Genomic DNA, 20,326 nt, shown 5'->3' on the forward strand with positions numbered 1-20,326 from the left:
CCAAGTTGCCAAGTTGTTCAGCCGCGAAAATATACGAGCGCCATATTAATAATTTGTATCTAGATACGGGCGGCAAACTATCTTTTGCTCTTCTGCGTTCGCAGTTCGCAAAAGAAGCTGCGTCTCTTAATTTCCAGCTGCTAATTTATGCAAATTCGGCCAGCTATCTCCCTCTCGGGGTGCGTCTCTCTTTCCCACCCGCACGCATGGGGCATATAACTCAAAAATCGTCAGACAAATCTGCACACATGTTAAAGCCCATAAATAAACCACATAATCACAAACGGAACGATCGATGATTGTTGTCACTGCTTGACAAGGGGGCGGGGGACAAAAAGAGAGTGTGGCAGAGCGGCAGGACGATGGGAGGAGGGAAAGGAAAAGCGGCCAAGAGCGGAGCGAACAGACAACCAAAACGCAGGATAACCCACTATATCTGTATCCGTATGTGTGTGTGTGTGTGTGTGTTAGTGTAGGCACCATGCCAAGTGCAGAGAGGCGTGCCGCAGAGAGATTATTGAACGATGCACTCGAGCATGACGAGCGCCGACGGGGCAACAAGAACAACAACACTCACACACAACAAACATGCAACTGCAACGCACACGAACAACAACCGGTTACCTGCAAAAAAACACGCCCCGCTCTCTAGGCGAAACAGTGACAAGCATATTGTACCGGAAGACGGCTATCTCGCTTTGGCGCAAGCTTGACGGTGCGACCATCTTGTATGTGCCACTCACACACGAAAGGCCGGCCCTCGGCAAAAACGGGTTCTACCCCCTCTCGCTCTTGGCTCAGACTCTCCGCACTGCCACTTTCCTGTTTTTCGGCCGTCGTGTGCTCACCGAGAGGCAGCCGAACGTGCTCTCGTGAGCGAATTGCGGGGCATGTAGCAACCGGGTTTACAAACCGATTTCAACTTCCAACGTGTTTCAACGTGCCGCGCTCGTCGCTCGTCGTTTTAACGTGTTTGCAAGCGTTGCGTTCGTTCGTCTTTCGATTTTCGTATCGCGGCGGTTGGAAGCTACTTACTACAAGAAGAAAGCTCGAATCGCGTCGGCAAAATCTCGCAGCTTGAAACCCAGTGTGATTGAAACCCCAACTACCATAATTAAAAAAAAACCACAAACAAAAAAGTGTGACTAATAAGTGTGCTACAAGAAAAAAGAAATGTAAGATCAAGTGCGAAATTCAATAAAAAAATTCAAGAAACAAATTGCAAGAAAATGGAAAAAGATTCTCAACGCTAGCCTGGCCAACATCGACATCCTTATCGGAGCAATCAGCTATGGGAATTTTATTAAAAATACTGACACAAGCATTGAAAAATCTGGCACTTGCGCTTATCAATTTATTGCTATCAACTAAGAACAAGAACCACCGAAATATTAGGAAAAAAAAAAAAATAACAAAGACATTTAATGAAAAGTAGTCCGATTGCAGTTATCGCACTGCCGCACTGCTTCTGATAGATACAGATAAATTGATTGAGTTTCCAACTCTCTGCCACGCAGAACCCGAAAAAAAATATAGACTCCCGATATTGTTTACTTTTTCTTTCCGGAGGTAACAAATTATGTTGCCTTATCGCATTTCTGTAGCGCAATTGTCAATTGAACGATAGACATCTGGGGTGTACTATATACCTTTAAGATACTGTAGTCCCCTCGGTCCGTCCGACTTTTATTATTAATTTTTTGTATTTTTGGTTGAAGCCAAAGCAAACAAAGTAGGCAAATAGAAGTGGTAGTCGAAAGTCGAAAGTGAACTCTCCCCGTTCCTCGATAGTAATCTCGAAAAGAAATCAACGAGTGCAATGCACACACGCACGGTATACGCTATCTATTGCTGATAAACCCCCGAAAAAAAAAAATATTAAAAAAATTCCCCAAAAATGTGGCTACCTGTCTAAATCAAGAGACTAGATACGACTTGGTAGACGGATGCCGGGGATCTTCGATAAACCTCTAATACTGTTTCTAATTGGGACCACCCACACAACTGAGTATCTCAGGGATGCACAGATACTCAGGCGCCGACATCCCGCAGATATCCTTTGTTTATGACTCTTGTTGTTGTAGTTGTTTGTTTTGACAATCTCACAATGCAATTGCTGCTGTTTTTGTTCGGGGACATGTTTATTAGATCCCCCGGGCCTTAGGCCTTAAACCTTAAACCTCACCTTGGCCATCAATCACCGCATGAATGCCAAAATATATTTTGATTTTTTTTTATATTTTGGCATTTCCCACACACTCTTAGACTACATATATACTTACTCACAATTGGTCAAAAGTCGAAAAGCACTGACGATCGTAAATCAACTCACGGTTATCCTGTATAACTGTACCCCCATAAAGCCATAAAAAGCATTCAACAAAAAAATGTAAAGCTCGCGATAAGGGAGAGCGAGTGATAACGGCCCGGCTACCGTTAGAATCTTATCAACAACAGAAGCAGACACCAAACCTCCAACCAACTTTAAAAAACCGAAATTTCTTAACTTGCAGAGGGAAAGATAAAGAGAGAAAGAAAGCCAGTTGTTTTGTGGCTAAAATGCGTTGCCACTAAAAAGCGCACGCCACTGGAAAGAGAACCCCCCTTAGCGAAGAGAGAGATACAGATTGATTGATTCCCTCGCCCCCCCGGTAGCACAGAAAAGCATTCAAAATTATACTCGAAATGGATATGACCTCAACCGCGGAGGCTGCCGCTCGCAGCTGGTATGACAGTCCGCGTCTCGGAGGCGGCGGCGGCGGTGGTGCCACCTCCGGCGGCAATGGGGGTGGCGTCTCACCGATCGGCCAGTCCAACGGCCTCGGCTCGGCCGGCAGTAGCCTGGCCCACAGCCATCACAGCCTCTCCAGCGGCGCCAGTTCGGCGGGCAGCAGTGTGGGGGCGGCCCTCGGAGGCGGAGGCGGCGGCTCCGGCCTGGACACCAGCGACATGAGCGCCTTCTACGCCCTCGAGAGCAACGGACACCACCGGCGTTACTATCCCAGCTATCATCAGCACAGTAAGTATTATAATTTTTAATCAAAATTTGAGTCTTTAATTGGCTAGTCAATATTTTATCATTAAACTGGTTTAACTAACTTTTAAGTTATGGAATGACTATATATATTTTTGATCAGAACCACCAAGTACTGTTAGTGAAAGGTCTTTTTCGATTCAAGCTTTATTCCAGTAATTTCTTCCATCTTTTTCCCATTTTATTCCCTCCTGGACATTTGTTCTAATGTCATTTCTAATGCGTTTTTAATGAATGGTATTTTGGCGGGGGGGTTGCCAGTGGCCGGATTGTTGCTAGAGTGGGTGGGTTGGGGTAGTAGAGTATGGTGGTCTGTGGTAACACCCACAAATCGATTGCTTCGCGCCTTTTTTGTGTTGCTGAGTGAGCGTTTCCTGTTGGTCGCCATCAGAAATCCAATAGCATGGAGGGGGAATGGTAGTTTTGATAGAAATCTGGGTAGTCGTTGTCCTGCAGCTAGATTGTATCCCCAAAACATGGAATTAAGGTGGCAGATAAGGTTAATAATTGTCTACCAGAACTAGGTAGTTTCTACAAAGTTTAAATATTTTTTATAACTTTATTACCCTGCCCTGTTAGTAATTTTCCACCTGAGAACTATCTATGTACTTCAAGCTACCGTTTCACTTTCCTACTAATGGCCTGAAAGAAAAGAAAATGATCTCGGCTCATTAGAGGAAAATCTCCAAAAACAAAGCATACCAGACGACATTATTATTTCTTTATTTTTCTTTTTTTTTTTTTGCTAAAGTCCAGGTGTCTGTGTGAGGTTCACACGCCTCCAAAAAGCTGAAAAAAATTTCCAGTTCCGCTAAGTTAATTTTCAATTTGAGCCACCGTTGTTGGCCGGGCTCTGTTTTTGGGCTTTTTCAGAGCTACTCTGCCACTACGGCTGTGACTCTGCTGTCAGTTTTGACAGTTGATGCCCCAAACCATTTTCACTTGGCACTTGGCCCATTGTTGTTGCAGCTTTTGGTTTTGGGATTTGGTTTTGGTTTTGGTATTTTTTTTTATTTTATTTTTTGGTTTGCATTTTTGACAGTTCCACGTAAACGCAACGAACACCCAAACGTGACATGCATCAATGCTTGGCGTGGTCGCTGAATTTATTTCCTGCTCTTCGAGTGTGCAAAATTTTAATTTAAAATTTTTCAAAGGGGATAGCTCCCCTCCAAAGCTCCCAGCTCCTTATCCTCTGGAATGTCTGGGCTAAGTGAGGCTGTGCCACACTGCCAAGTGATCAATCAGCTCCAAGTCTGGCCAAGTTCTGGCCTCCATCCATACATATATACCCTTTGCATTTATGTTTAATTCATGTTATTCATATGCCGACTTTATTGATGCTTGATTTGATTCCATCTGTAATTCATTCATGCACTCTCCGAGTCCCAGTCCCAGTCCCCGGGAATTCAAATCCCGATCAACGTTTGACAGACAGTTTGTCTGGGGAGAGTGGATGTGGCAGCAAGAGTGGCATTCGCATCCATAACGACTGGACCGAAGCGGCACCTGTGGCGAGCGTTGATTTTAAAATTCATTAGTCTGCATATGTCAGATCTCGGGAGGGCTTAGAGCTGGCTTATATTGTCAAAAGTCCCAATTTAGTTGTCAATTATGAGTGGCTGGGGCCCGAGTTTAGTTTAGTGGCTGTCATTAGAGGCAAATTAAGCAACTAGGGCGGTACACCAAGCCCCTCCAAGCCCCTGCTTAGAGAGCCAATGCAGTTTAATGGCCAAAACACACACTCGCACACACTCTGACTGATTTTTATGATAGCCAAAGCCATAAAAAGCAGCCAACAACCAACAACAACAAATGTGAAATTTAAATTTCAAAAGCAAACATGCCGCAAATTTTGGCAATAACTTTTGTCAGCCAGCCCCGTGACTTTATAGCCAAGTATGTGTGTGTTTTCGAGTATTTATTTTTTCATCTTAACTGGCTTGTTGTTTTTCTCAAACATTTTCGATGAAAAATACAAGCTTGACTATTTGTTTAGACAATGATACCCTTTATCATCAGTAGGGTATAGCCATTAAGACACTTTATTTTTATAAAAGTCAAGTAGTTTAAGATTTAAAGAGCATCTATAGTTCGTTTTAAAATAAATCTTGTTAATTATTTTTTTATTTTTGTAGCTCCGTCGGCTGTTAAAGCTTGAGCATAAAATTTATTTTTAATTACCCGATCCGACCCGAGTCGAGCGTTTGAATATTTCAGGCACATGTATAGACTATAGTATGGTATGGTATATATCTGCAATATCTGCCATTGCACTCGCACGCAGCTAAGAGCGAATGAGATATAGATTCCCAGATAGAGATAGAGCGATATCTGGTGGGCCGAGTCCCCAAGTTTCCGAATATTTGTGTGTGTCGTGCATTTTCATTTGTTGTTTGCAACTTTTTGGGGCTTATCTGTTGGCCAAAATCGGGCGAATGAAAACTTTTTGCAGCCCTGCCTCTTTCAGTTCATAATTCGGACAAAAATGTAAAAGTTCCCACAGGCTAGGCCACTTAACGCAAATGTCACGCACAGTGGCATCGCAACCGCCGTGCCACAAAGGATATCAAATGGGTATGATGCGGGTCCATTGAAAGGCCAGCAAGCCTACATACAGTATAACCAACTCCTGACTAGCCATCTAGGCTTTTGTTCCCTTTGACTTTGACTTGAAAAGCTTTCCAGCTACCAGGTGTTGCACTTGAAGCGCTGGCCACTCATAAATTTTCATGCGGCCCAGGCCCGAAAGCGCATAAACTGAAATTTCCAAGAAAATTACAACACCAGCAACAAGGAATAGCCAGGCGGCTAGTTGGGGCTGGGCCGTAATAGTTGTTGTAATTTACTGACTGCAACCATACGATATATATATATATATATATATATATATATGTAGATATAGCGTGCTTGGGTCTGAATCTCGGCGGCAAATCTTAATCCCGGTGCGCAACTTTTCAGCGAATTGTGTGCGAGTGGATGGCCTATAAAAATGAGTTATGGTATTGCAATTGAACAGCTGGGCCACCGCTGCGTATGATTGATATCCTTGACAATCACACAATCAGACTTTTAAACCTTTTATCCTTCAAGTGGGCGATAGTCTTGGTAAGTAGCTTTCAATTTGCTTTGATTAAAGTGTCTGATGCCACATTAATTATGACCCAAATTCCGGGAAGCATTCCTTACATCGTACGATCCATTGAGCGGCAAAGTTGAAGCGCCGTTTTCCCTTTAGCTTTGTTGCATTGACAGTGGCCGGTCATTCATTCAACCGCCCGCGTTGCACTGCCACATGTTGTATGATGCTGCTCCTGCTACTGCTACTGCTGGCGAGATGTTTTAATTAGTCGTGGCAATGCGAGCTGTCTTTGCTTAATTAAATGACATAATTATAAGAATGTGCTGGGGCATGGCCGAGAGCCACCAGCCTACGCCAAAATGTGCAACATGCAACACGTGATGTCGTTGACATTGCTTCGCCCGGGAGAGATGCTTCAATTAATTTGCACTCCACCACAGAAACACAGCAACATTGCAGTTGCTGGTTGCTGGTTTGCTCGTTGCTGGTTTGATGTTGCTGCTTTGCATGCTTTCGCTGTGGCAAAGGTGCCGCCACATTGTCCATTGTCCAGGGCAGGAACGAGTGCCAGAGAGAAGCAACATTCCCATTGGCAACACGTTTCGCATTCTAATTTGACGTTCGCCCAGATAGTTGGCAGTGGCTTGCCAGTTACCTGGCTAGTTACCTGGTTCGCCTAGTGTGAACAGCTGTCCTTCAATCACTATCAATGTCGCCCGATGTTGCAATGTTGCTCTGTTGCTCCGTTGCCGTGTTGCATCAATCTGGCCAAGATGGCGACTGGCTAGCGAGAGGACTCGCCTTTGAAGGCCTGCCGCCTGCTGCCTGCCACTGCTTCTGGCGAACTTGGCCGGAAGTCATCGCCACAGTCTCTGCCTGTCATTTGTCAGTCGCTCTTTTCCAGGAACTTGTTCATACAACAATATCCAGGTATGCGAATCGGCTGGTATATGGTGGTGGTGTGGCATCATCAATAAGCCCAGCTACTGGGCCTCGTTATTAATATGTTAAATCAAAAAACAGCTCCATGCCGATTTATATCAACAGCAGCAGACAAAAGCTTACGCATCTGGGACGGCAGCAACATGTTGCTGTTGCTTCTGTTGTTGTGATTTGTCTAACACAGCGAGTGGTCAATATAAACCCCCCCCTTTAAGGGGGATAGGGGGTATAACCATACAAAGCTGCATTCATTAATTTTGCAGCAACCTCCAAGCAGGAGGAACGCTGCCAGGCAGTCTCTCTCCCTGGCTTCACGATTTGTGAATGCAATTACAATATTGAATATTAGCGCATTGTTGCCAACTGCTGCCAACTGCTGCCAGCTGCCCCCGCTGTCAGTGCAACAGCGGCAACCGAGTGCCTGTTACTGTTGCTGATAAATTGTTGCAAATACATTTGTGCAGCCGTGTTTGGGCTTCCATTGCAGTGTCAAGTTTACAAATGACTTTTGCGACATTTTCAAAGATCTTCAAGCCAGATCTTCGGTCGGCAAACTAAATCAAACCCATAGGCCAGTGGAGGTTATTAATCAGCCAAAGAGTCATTGTACTCCCCGGCTCGAAGAGGGCTTCCTAGAAAGCCGAAATCTCAAGATCCCGAACTATCAAACTAGAACAATCTTACCGAGAATCGGTAGAGCAGACCACCTGTAATGGCTTTGAAACAAATGACGCCCCTCTAATTAACATTTGTCAATGTTAACCCTCTTCGATGAGCCACAAACCAGTTTAGTTTCAAAATAAAAAATAAAAACTAAAAGATACTTTTTTGTAGAATTTGCTGGACTTTGTTGAAAACCATCTCAGAGATATGTGTCGCAAGAGACGCCGCCAAAAATTTGTTGGAAATGCGCGTGCAGAATCCTAAAAAAGAAAGGACATCCTAAAGGAGCTTCGAAAGCAACATCACGATTTTCGATTCGTTTGGAGCCTTTTTTGGGAAAGCAGCCGCGAAACTGTTTAGCATAATTTTTAGCATCGGGGCATCATCTTTTGTTGGCGGCGCGTGTGTTTAATAAAATATTTTATTAATATGCGAATATGCCATCCCAAGACCGATTCCGAGTCCAAGTCCGAGTCGGAGTCGGAGGTCCAAAAACCCAAACAGACTCACAGTCCGCAGTCGAGGTCGCATCAATTGAATTTCTCAAGTTCGGCCTGGTGGGGCTTATGAATTTATGCAACGTTTTCTCAGTTGCGTTTTTTTTTTTGTGTTGCTTTTCTGAGGAGGCATTGTTTGTTTTTAAGCCCTTTGTTGTGATAAATGTCAACGCGTTCTTATTTATGACATGTGAAGCAGCGCCTGCTGGTGGTCCGAGACTATGGTCTCTTGGTCCACTTGCGATCCCGCCCAGGGAACATGGTACATCGGACAGGAACTCACTTCGCGCGATCTTTGAGTGACCAAATTTGGTTCTGTCATATAAAAACTTGTCAATTTTAATGATTTCGCTGACGCTTCGAACTGTCATAAGTGCGCCCGCAGGTATTTCTGGCCAGGATCGGGATCATACCAGGATTCAGAGCTCATTACACCACAAGTCTAGAGCGAAGAAAAGCTGTCAGCCTGAGAGACCGACCCTTTTGAGGGACTTGGGTGAGTGACTGACAGGCGGCATTTGCATAAAGTTGCAGCATTGCGTGGCCAGGATTCCAGTTCAATGCACGCGCCTTTTTGTGCCACCAAAATGCCAACTTGCAGCCGCATTATTAGCATGTTTCACCCACCACTGCCACTGCTGGCACTGCCACAACCACAACCGGCAAATGGCCACAAAAATGGCGAACATTACGACCTGACCCGGCCCGACTCCCATTTCTCAGCCTGGGTCTTGTTGTCAACATGTTTTCCTCAGTTTTTGTTTCTGCCGCATTGTGGCACGTATGCAAAAGACACCCAGGCCACGTAGTTCACACGTTGCCCCCCCAAAACAAGCTCCACATATGTATTTTTGCCAGGAAATTCCACTCTCATCTCCAGCTCTGGTAATACATCAATTATAAAGCAATTAATAACCCAGAGAGAATTCCATTCCACGAAAAATTATTGTATATATTTTGTAGAGTGCGTTGTGCAACTTGCAACTTGAAGTGGCATAACTTACAAGCTGCTGTTGCTGTTTCTGCTGCTCCAGCTACTTGAGTTATTAAACGCATTATCATAAATACAATTGACAACTTATGACTAATGATAAGCTGGCATGCAACGTGGAGAGGCAGTGGCAGTGGCGGTGGCAGCGGCAACGGCAAGCTTGCAAATAAAGTGTTAATAATATAGATGGCAGTGGCAGCGCAGTTTGCGCTTAATAATGCAGCCTGCCTCTGGCTGTCAGTCCAGCAGTCCGCCAATCTGTCAGTCAGTCAGTCAGTCCTTGGGGCAGTCTTCCAGTCAGTCAGTCAGTCAGTCAGTCGAAGTCACGCAACCGCAGAAAGCAAAGAAATAATTAAAACAAACAAGCGCGCAAAATGCTAAGCAGTCGCGGGACCTCACTGCCAGCTTCAATTTTGGCTTCCATATCGGGTTAAGATACAGGCCAGAGAAGTAAAGATACTTTTTATTGAATAATACTTAAGAAATCCCTAAGCTAGAAAGCTTAAAACACCTCAGCTTTCTTAGAAATTAATTAGAAATGTTCGGAGATAGTTAGCCCTTAGGGGTGTCTCTCTGTCTTATCACTTCTTTCTACTAATAACCCCTCCTAACTATTTTTGTTTTCTCTGCAACTAACTACAACTATCAAGGTGTCTTCGAACAGCTCGAAACTGACCTACCTGCTGAGCTCTCCATCGGTGGTGGTGGCTTTTAAAACTGGAATCCGTTATAGTTTATGGCCCGTTGCTGGCTGCCACCGCCACTGCCACTGGTGCATGGCTTAAACAATTTCCAATTTTGGAGCAGGTGTAACAGCGTCGTGGAGAGACACTTGACCGCATTTTGGAGCCACGCGCGCCTACAACACCAACATCATCGGCATCGGCATCGCTGGGCAGGTGAAAAGCAGGTCCTTGTTTCTTGAGGGTAGCTCTGGCTATAAATTAAGCCACCGCCTGGAGACATTGTACCTTCAAGGGGTCAAGCTGCAGGATTCCGATGATTGATTGTTGCTGGCAGGATGGCTGGCTGGCTGGCTGGCTGTCTGGCAGGAAGCAGCTGAACTCCAGAGCTGAACTGACAACGCGAATGAGTTCCTCGGAAAAGTATTCGGGGAGGGGTGTGGGTTAGAAGCTGGGTTGTATCCTTTTTGGATTTCCACTCATTTGCGGATTTGATTTCTCTCGATTGATAACGCCTCCCCTTGATTTCGCACCCCTAATCCCAGTTCTAGTGTGAATTTAATTTACCAAAGAGCTACAGAATCCTTTTTTCTTATCTCGATGAGTGTATCCTTTTTCTATTATCCTGTACTGTGCCTTTGTTGTCCTTTCGCATTCAAATGATGCTGACGAGTAGATAACTGATCTCTGGAATGGCAGCTGATGCATTTGGCTAATTGAAGAGCCAAAGAGAAGACTTGGCCAAGTTGTTATTGGCCCACCACATTAATTATGTCATTCACGTCGTCAAGCGTCAGCTTCGATTGCAATTAAAAGGCGCTTTAAGCCGGGCTAAGAGAGAGCGAGCGTTGAGCGCTGTCAAACGCTTTTAAAACGCCAAACAGAGAGAGAGAGGCGGCTTTTGGGGGCTTTGATCTGTCAGTTTGAAGAAATCAAGCCAAGCCAAGCCGAGCGCAGGCCAAAAACTTCAACTTTTCGGTTTTTTTTATTTGTTTGTTGCTGTTGTATAGAACGTGTCAGAGACAGGCTCGTGTTTTTTGGAGGCTTGGAGACGAGCTATACTACCAAGGGCAGAAACACAAAGCCACATAGCCGTGCCTGGCCACCAGCACGAGCTTTGCATACAACAACAACAACACACGAAAAAAAATGTCGTTCTTTTTTGTTTCAAGTTTGCAGCTTTAATTGCTGTACTGAGTACTCAGCTTGATTTATTAGCGAATTGTTTTAAAAAACCAGTAAGATACTCTCCAGTGAGTCATACATACCTGCGGCAGGTGGGGCGGGAGAGAGTACCGGTTAACATTAACAGCATCTGCTATCTGCCACACCATCGGCCGGCATTCGCGATGCCAATTAAAGAACGCATCGGACATTGATTTGGCAACTGGCTGAAAGATGCAACCATCCAGCTATATAATTTGGCATGACCAATGCTATTATTTGTCCCGATCTCCCCGAAATTACACAACATCATCTCCCCGATGACGACTTCATACACTGGCCAGATACAAGATACAAAAGTATCTTGTTGTCGTTTGGCGCAAAAGTGTGAAGTCGGCGGTGGAAATGCAATAACCACATTTGATTGAGGCATTGCTGGCCAGCACTGGCTGGCAGTGTCTTCCCGAGGTGGAGGGCAGGCATCCTACTCCCTGTGCTACCTCTGATGCTCCGGCAGCCACTAATTTCTATAATCAGAGACACGTACATATAATATCGCCACTAAAGCACTGTTATTAGGATAATCAAATGGATATTATCGCAGCCAGCGATCCAACCATCGATCTTGTTCTCTAACTTGTTGGGTTTCCCAGCCATCTGGATACTCTTATTTTAAGGGTTTCTGTTTTATGGAAGTTTAATATTCAAAGTAGGGATATAAAAAGCATGATTTTGGAAATAAAACTAAAGACCTTAAGATTTATTTGATAGAGCATTGCTAGTCGTATAAACTCTACTTGGATTTGGCCTAATCCATCTTGGCGAGCAATGAACTGACCTACTGTTGGCCAAACCAGCTTGAACTGCTGTTCCTGCTGATCCGAGATGTTGCTGCCTGCCTCTGTTGCTGCTGCTGCTGCTGCATAATCAAAAATAATTTCACATACAAACAAGCCCCGAGGGCCAGCGAGTTGCAAGCTCTTTGGGGAGCTGCAGCCAATATTAATGATAATAATAAGAATAAGTGCGCCCCAAACAATTGCAACGTCCCGCCACCATCCGCCACCCGCTGGGAGGATATGGGGGAACCGATCAGTCCGAGATCCAGAGATCTTTCTGGATTGCCGGCTGAGATCTGGGCATCTGTGGATCTGGGATGGAGAGTAACCGGCAGCATTGGCGCACATAAATCTCACTTGGTGTCTGCTAAATTATACACTGCCAGACATTTAGGCTACACTTTTAGGCCCGGCCAAAAGCCGACCCCAGCCGACTCGAGCCGTTGATCGATCTTTTTAGCTTTGGGACAAAAGTTTAACGCGATTGTTTATGATACAAATTAAACAATTTATGACAATGCAGAAGTCCCAGTTGCCTTGCCGCAGTTGCCTTGCCTCCTTTTATACTCTATGGTCTTGGCCATATGCAAAGTTGGCCCGAAGGCCGCGAGCGTTGAATGGCGGCGGTGGTCAGTTGCTGTTGTTCTGAGGCGGCTTATACTCTCGCTCTATCTCGGTTGGTGTTTCATAAATTATAACGCAGCTTTTCCGCAAATTTGCGCGGCAGCTTCGACTTTGGAATAAAAAAACCCAAACACTTTCAAGCAGAAAGCACGTCATTTATTACGAATTTTGATCGCTTCTGGATCGCAGCTCAGTCGGTTAATCTTCGTTATAAATTCGGGCCATAATTGATTTAATGCAGCATTTAAGTTGACGCGCAGCGGAGAGTTTATTAAATTCTTAATCTTTTATTTTGTGTTTTCAGCATCCCGCATGCCCTCCACCCATGCCACGCCCCAGGTATGCCGGCCGCACTTCCACACCCCGCTGAGTCCCTGGCTGACCAGCGAGCACAAGTCCTTCCCGCCCGCCAGCGCCTGGAGCATGGGCCAGTTCGCCTGCCCCCAGGAGCCCCAGGTGGAGCACAAGCTGGGCCAGATGGGCCAGGGCCACCAGACGACGGCGGCCGGCCAGCACTCGTTCCCCTTCCCGCCGACGCCGCCCAAGGACTCCACGCCGGATTCCGTACAAACCGGTCCATCCGAATATCAGGTAAGAATCTCTTTTTAGATTTTAGCCAAGTTAGTAGGAAAATGTTAGTAGAAGCTCTCATAATCAACATCATTTGATATCTTTTCTTCAAGGCCGTGATGAACGCCTTCATGCACCAACAGGCCACGGGATCTACCTCACTGACGGACGCCAGTTGTGCGCTGGACATCAAGCCCTCGATCCAGAACGGCAGTGCCAGCGGCTCCTCCGGCAGCGGGCCCACCCAGTCCTCGGCGCCGAAACAACGCGAAGGTACTAGCTCTAATCCCAGCTCCAGCTCCAACTCCACCAGCAGCCAACAGCAACAGCAGCAGCAGCAACAGCAGCAGCAACAGAGTAGCGGGAGCAGCAGCAACAGCAACACCACCAGCAGCAACAACTCCGCCTCCTCCGCCGCAGCAGCCGTTGCCGCCGCGTCCGCGAATACGCCCTCCAACGGACTGTTCGATGGGACGGCGCAGGCCCACTATGCCTCCAACAACGGCAGCGGGGCGAGTGGCGGGGGCGGTGGCTCCGGCGGCTATGACAGCTCCAGCTATGCCTCGTACCACCATGCGGCGGCGCACCACCAGGCGGCGGCAGTGGCGGCGGCCAACATGTTCCAAAGCTCGGTGCGCCACAGCATGGCGGCCGCCCAGGCGCACCACCACCATCACCACCATAGCGGCTCGTCCTCGGCCTCGATGCACGGCCTGGGCGGTTCGGTGGGCGGTGGCTCCGGCATGGGCGGCATGAGCGGCGGCAGCGGGGGTGTGGGCGGTGGTGCCTCCTCGCTGGGCGGCCACAGTGGTGCGAGCAGCAACAACACCAGCGGTAGCGGCTTGGACGTCAAGCCCGTGAGGACGAAACCAAGGACGAGTGCTGGTAAGCAAGACAAATCCTAGACATTATGCGATCTCGGTGTGGGTGAATAATCATTGTTATCGGTTATCGATAGGCGATCATTCGATGAATGGTTGTTGATCGATGGCCCAAATCGTTTATGTTTATGTCAGTGTTGTGTTGAAATGAGACTGTTTATCGAGAGCTTGAATATATCTCTTAAAGTTGTATAGTATTTACTTAGTTATCGAAATAATCGATAACAAATCGATGACGAAACCCCTCAGTAAACAGTCTCAAGTTGAAGCATTTATTGTTTAGTTTTCACTTTAGTTTGTAGTTATAATTTTGAAAAAGAAACCAAACCCCAACCTACAACCTACAACCTCCAACTTCCAGCCACCCCCGCTTACCTCTTTTTTTTTTATTCACACGCTCACGTGGGAAGCCCTGATTCCGAATCCGAATCCGAGTCCGAGTCTCATCATCACTTAACTCCTGCCCTGGCTCCGGGGGGGGGGAGGAGGGGGAAACGACTGCAACCAGCTACTCCAAGTTGGAAACTTTTATTCTCCAGCACTTGACATGTGCTCGGGAGCAGTATGCTGGCCACATTCCCGCCACTTGAGCATGTTTCCTGCCTACTTTTGCTGCCACTGGCACTGCCACTACCACTGGCCGTGTAAAAATATGCAGAAAGCCCTTGCCACTGTGGCCCCTCTTATTTAGACTCCTCACTCCATTGCGTATACGCCGGGTATTCGCTTGCCATGAAATCACCACATTACAATGACAACAACGGCAACAACAATAAGCTGCCACTGCAACTGCGGCAGCAACTGCAACTGCGGCAGCAACTTCAATGCTATTGTCAACGCTTTGCGAGCTTTGCTCCACTGCCTCATGATGTTGTTGCTTTTTTCTCCTGTTTGTGGTTGTTAATTACTTCATGTTGTTGCTGCTTCTGCTGCTGCCGCTGTTTGAAAAAGACCCACCACACCACAATATCAACACACACTCATTCGCATTTGCTGCGGAAGTTGCAGGCTGCTGCACCTGCTTTAACATTGCGTTTTTGCATGGCCCGGCAGCAGCAGCAGCAGCAACAACAACGACATCTTTATAGCTGCCACTTGGGCTATATGCGTGAGGGTCGGTCGGTCGGTCGGTCTGCCGGTCGGTCGGTCTGATATAGCCACAACCCCAAAAAAATACACAGAAGCCCGAACTGGCCAGAACCGAGAAAACCCGCTGGCAAAGGCCCAAAAGCAACAAAATTAGTTGCTGCTGCAATATTAGTCACAGGCAGCAGCAACATTGTTGAATTCAGTTAAGGAAACCAGAAAATTGACAAATGGAATTCGTAGTAAGTGGGCTTAGATTGGTCAATAGCTTATATAAAGATATAGCTTATAATTGATAGATAGTTAGAAATCCTATGTCTCGAAGGACCAAATGATGGGCCTTTTTCAAGAGGGAACTTGGTCAACAAAATACCGAACAGCTTATAGAGATTTAGATAGAAATCCTCTGGATTAAAGTACTCAATGTCATGCACCTTTTGGACCTCTTGAGGAGAATCTCGTTGAAAGTCCCGTGTCTCGAAGGACCAAAAGCTAAGCCCTCTCGAAGCACCTTTTGCAACAGCACCTCTTCAACGAAATGCAATTGTTTTTAGATTTTTGATTACAATACAAAGAGCGCACCTTGCTTTCCAGCTGCACCCACAAATGCAAATAGATTCGTATAGTTTGTACACACGTATGAGCCATATAATCATGACTGTATAACAGCCCCAGCAACAAATGAGGAAGCATCTTGGCAGAGAAACAACAACAAAAAAAGAGACAACAAAAAATTACGTGAAGAGGGAGAAGTCGCCTGACAAAATGCTTGCAGATTTTATTTTATTTTCTTGGCCCGGCGACAGTTTCTGCATCTTTGTTGGCCAAAAAAAAAGAAAACAAAACAACCAACACATTGTCTGACTTCGTTAGTCCGCGTCCTTCGTCTCCTCGAGAAGAATCTTTCGAGTGTATCTGTATCTGTATATCTGGGTATCTGTGTATCTGTATTTATTTATCGTTTATCGCATCGCTGGCGATAAGTTTTTCGGGCGCAAGAACATGTGTTGTGGCTTTTGTGGCTCGTTGCCACCGAAGAAACCGAAGCAACCGCAGATACCGTACCGAGTGAGGAGTCTGGCCCTGGCCATTGAATTGATTGGATGTCATTTGGGCTTTTGTCAGGTGAAAATAAAAAATGTTGTGAATGAGCTTTAAGTAATTGATATGGGTACGGACACTGGGCACTGGGCACTGCGCAGAGGCGATCCCCAAGTGAAACGGATCGGTATTGGAATCAGAATCAAAAATCGGGTGGATTAAGCCCGAAGCCCAAAGAGCAGCGGGCATATATAGGCATTGTTCCTTTGTCCGCGCTTTGACAGCTGTGGCCTCAAAATGAGGCGCTTGCCATTTATTTAAGGCATGCATCCTTAAGATCCCTTAAGTCCAACCACCTCTTTCCTATCCCCAGGAGAACCCTTCCCCATTGTGGCAGCCGAGAGCGTGCCAATTATTCATACTAGGCGCATGCTTTTCACCCTTTTTCAGTTCAATTTTTTAATTCATTTCTTGTGTTTTGTAAATATTTGAAGCATTTTCATTTTTTTAATTTCAAGATATAACCGCGAAAACAATAACAACAAAATAAAAACAACAACTATTTACTCACACACATCCATGTGTCTTTTGTCTTGCTCACCAAGTAATTGTCTCTTACAACGATCTTACAACTATCTTGATCAGCCCATTAATCTGTATATTAATCCAAACAACTAATTAAACTCTGAGGTTGATTCTCAGGATCTCTCACTCGATGGTCTGCCTGCCCACATGCATAAGAATTAACAAGAAAAAAGGTACAACACATAAATTCTAGACAATTATGGCCCACTGACGCCAAATGTCAAATCAAGCAGCAACAGTTAGTTGGACCTTTAGACCTCTACCCTAACTGGGAAGAGACGGACGGCCAAAAACGAAGAGGCTGCCAAATCAGGCCCTAAAAACAGGTTCAGTTTCGGTTTCAGTTTCAGTTTTGGGTTTTAGGTTTTTGGGTTTCAGTTCGGACTTCAGTTTGGGTTTTGTGTTGTTTGTGGACTCTCCAGACAATGTCACAAACGAAATACCAAAGTGTGCACAAATTTCCAGGAAATTACAACCAGATGAGTGTGTGCCGGGCCTGGACCACAGAAGATGTTCGTAATTTAGGGGCTCCGGGTCTGAGAGTCTGGGGCCAGAAACAGTTATAAGCAGGCTACTAAATCATAGACGGACATACCAACCTGCGCTACGTGCTACGTGTGTCTCTGGGATGGGAATAAAAATAAATAAAATAGAGAGGTGGGGCACAAAAACAAAGCCGAGGGGGAGACACCAATGTGTATAAAACAAAAGCCTGACGATCGTAAAAACAAAAGATTCAGGATCGTATCCCTATAAATAGAAGTCAAATCAAAAAGTAGTAAACCCCAAAAGGCCACAAAAAGAGACTCTCTTAGAGGCAGTAGTTGGCCAGATTGTGTCTTGGCCACCTTTTTGTGTTGTCAAAAGTGGGCTCGTAGGGCGAAAACATCATTAACAGGTTTGATTTATTAACTGGCGAAGTGGTACTCCAACAATAGCAGCCACACTTTATGGCTTAATATGCAACCAAGGTGGCTAACAAGGAAGGCTCTCCTTTTATGCCAAAATGCTAAACACTCGACAACGATGGCCTTCCGTTGTTCTGCTTTATGACAAACTAATAAATGCATAAAGTTTTCAATTTTCAACCCGGCTCCCGGTTGGAAGTGCAAACCGCAGACAGATGTGGGCATAAATATGCATGACTCCTGGAGGCAGGTGAAAATTTATGGCCATCCCGCAGTTCGCAGTCATATCTGCCATTGAAAACACACCAATTTTCCGCGAAGAAAGCTGGCTAATTTATGCAATTTTAATTCAGTGGGTGTTGTCTCTTTGATTGGCGGCACTTCCACGCAGTTTGGCCCGAAATGAAAAAAAAGACAACGCCCAGCGGCAATTAAAAAAGCGTCCCAACAAGTGCGATTAAGCCAAAATAGCCAAACAGCCAAACAGAAAAGAAACCAAAGCAGACCAAACTTGCGATTAAATGAAAACAAATGAACTGTTTATTTAACTCGCCTGGGGGGCAACTTTGGCGACAAAAATAAAAAGAATTCATTGAGATTACTTGACCACACGCCGGGTGGTATGGGAGTAAGGGCGGGAACACGCAGAGCGTTTTATTTAATTTCTTTGAAAGCTCAAGAACAAAATACCTGGAATGCCTGGGGCATAAAAGAGAGACAGACAGGACACCGCAGGACACGTGTGACAATGGCTGCGTGAATCAAATCACGTGAGGTAAGCCCCGAGGTTCTGTCATCAGAAACGCAACTGGAATTCCCCTAATGGCTTAAAGGCAGGCGACGCACTTAATGAGATACATACCAACACCCCCACCCACCGGCCTTTTAACCGTTTTTTTTTTCGGGAGTGGTTGGTTTTTGGCCAGAGTGGCTAAAATTCAATAAAAAGTTATGCTCATGTGGCCATGTAAAAAGGTTGGCTTAATTAATTACACCGAACCTCCAAAAAGTAGCGTTAAATCTTTCGGTTTTCTTTTTAGCCCGGCTAATAGCCATGGCCCATGGCCCGGAGTGGGGGAGTGACTTTATGACTAAATTTCAATTTCAAAACAAGCTCTCGGCCCGGCCAAAAAAACAAAGAGAGCGAGGCATTAAACACAAAAACCGAAATAATGAAGCCCATTTAGTGGCGTCATTAAATGAGTTGAGAAAAAAGTGAACAGAGGGGCAGAGTGGGGGTGGGGTTGGGTAATGGGGGTCTAACCTAAACCTAAACCCCCGAAGAAGCGGCCTCCGAAAGACAACTGTAATATGGAACGTTAATAACGCGTTACATTTGCAACTTCATTTCTTCCCCTCCCCCGAGAAGTCGGGTCAAATCAACTCGGCTTACAAATTATGACTAAACTTATTCAAATGAGGCTGACTTACAGTTAGCAAGAGACGAGAGAGACGGGGGTAGCGCATTAGAAAGAGAAGGAGCAGCCACAAACTGCAGTCACTAGAACGAAGCCGTCCCTGTGGCTGCTTAATTAAAATGTGTAAAGTCAGCAAAAGGCAATGTCAGAGACAGGGACGGAACTAGGCGGGCAGAAAGAGAGAGGGCGAGCGACAGCCGACCCCAGCGAATCCATCATTTCCGCTTCCATGCGTTTGCCCAGAAACCCAAAAAAAAACGAGAAATACGAAAAAAAATACATCCGAACCGACTAGCAACTCAAAAAAAAAAACATCCAAATGACTGAGAAACAGCTGAAAAATGTTGCCCTTTGTTGTTGCTGCTGTGCATCATTGCTGCTGGTGTTTTGGTCTTAACTTGGCCTAAAACATACAAAATATATTCCAAAAAATGGTCAAAATTTGCAGGATGAAGATCTTAAAAAAATACCCTAATATATCATCTAATTTATATCCATAACTTTAATTCTAATTAACCTTTAACCTTTATATTTCATAGCATAACTCACAACATTATAATACTTACTTACCCCAACTTTCAACTGTTTTGGAGACCCTTTTTTAAGTTTTACATTTTTATTTTTGAAATTTTGCAGAAGGACGCGAGTGCGTAAACTGTGGCGCCACCTCGACGCCCCTGTGGCGACGCGACGGAACGGGACACTATCTATGCAACGCCTGTGGCCTGTACTACAAAATGAATGGCCAAAACCGACCCCTGATCAAGCCAAAGCGAAGACTGGTAAGTAGATAGTCCCAAGCCATGGCCCGCTGGGCTAACCATCCACACATTCGATCAAATTAACTAATAAATTCAGCAACTGTATTGGGGCTGGGGGGGGTTAGTGTTTGGATTTCCTGGGAAATCGACGAATATGAGCATCAATCTCGGGCCACGTTTCTGTCGCCAAAGACCATAAAAGCCAGCGTGAAAGTTCTCAAATGTCATAATACGATTCCGGGAACCAGACCCCGAACTCTTTACATTTTCTGCTGTCCACCTCTTGATTGGGGTATGGTGGGTATGGGAATGCTTTCGATTTGGATGCTGGTTGCTGGCTGATGATAACGATCGAGGTGCATCATCATTATCACTTAGCGCACTAAAAACATAATCAGACAGCAGCCGAGTGGGTTTATCGAGCTGGATCATCAACACAAACTATGAAAATATATGTAACCTTGTCGCGCGGTCAGGTTCGTTCTGTGTGTCTGTCTTCTTCTTTTATTTCCCTGGCGCCACCAAACGAAAGACTTAGGCAACGAACGTGAAAAAGC

The 20,326-nt window shown here is 45.5% G+C and overlaps 1 protein-coding gene across 1 annotated transcript in view; it reads left to right on the forward strand.

Annotated features, from left to right (window-relative positions):
- The first annotated feature begins 895 nt into the window (after positions 1 to 895).
- The window catches only part of grn (GATA binding protein grain), a 38,060-nt gene continuing 18,629 nt past the window's right edge, over positions 896 to 20,326 (forward strand). Inside the window, exons 1-5 of the mRNA XM_017236499.3 lie at positions 896 to 1,175; positions 2,514 to 3,019; positions 12,824 to 13,110; positions 13,203 to 13,974; positions 19,645 to 19,790. Of these exons, the coding sequence (XP_017091988.2) occupies positions 2,686 to 3,019; positions 12,824 to 13,110; positions 13,203 to 13,974; positions 19,645 to 19,790 (1,539 nt within the window). The 5' untranslated portion in view covers positions 896 to 1,175; positions 2,514 to 2,685. The remainder of the gene's footprint in view (positions 1,176 to 2,513; positions 3,020 to 12,823; positions 13,111 to 13,202; positions 13,975 to 19,644; positions 19,791 to 20,326) is intronic.

The sequence above is a fragment of the Drosophila bipectinata genome, chromosome 3R, assembly GCF_030179905.1.
Source record: "Drosophila bipectinata strain 14024-0381.07 chromosome 3R, DbipHiC1v2, whole genome shotgun sequence".
In the NCBI taxonomy this organism is placed as follows: domain Eukaryota; kingdom Metazoa; phylum Arthropoda; class Insecta; order Diptera; family Drosophilidae; genus Drosophila; species Drosophila bipectinata.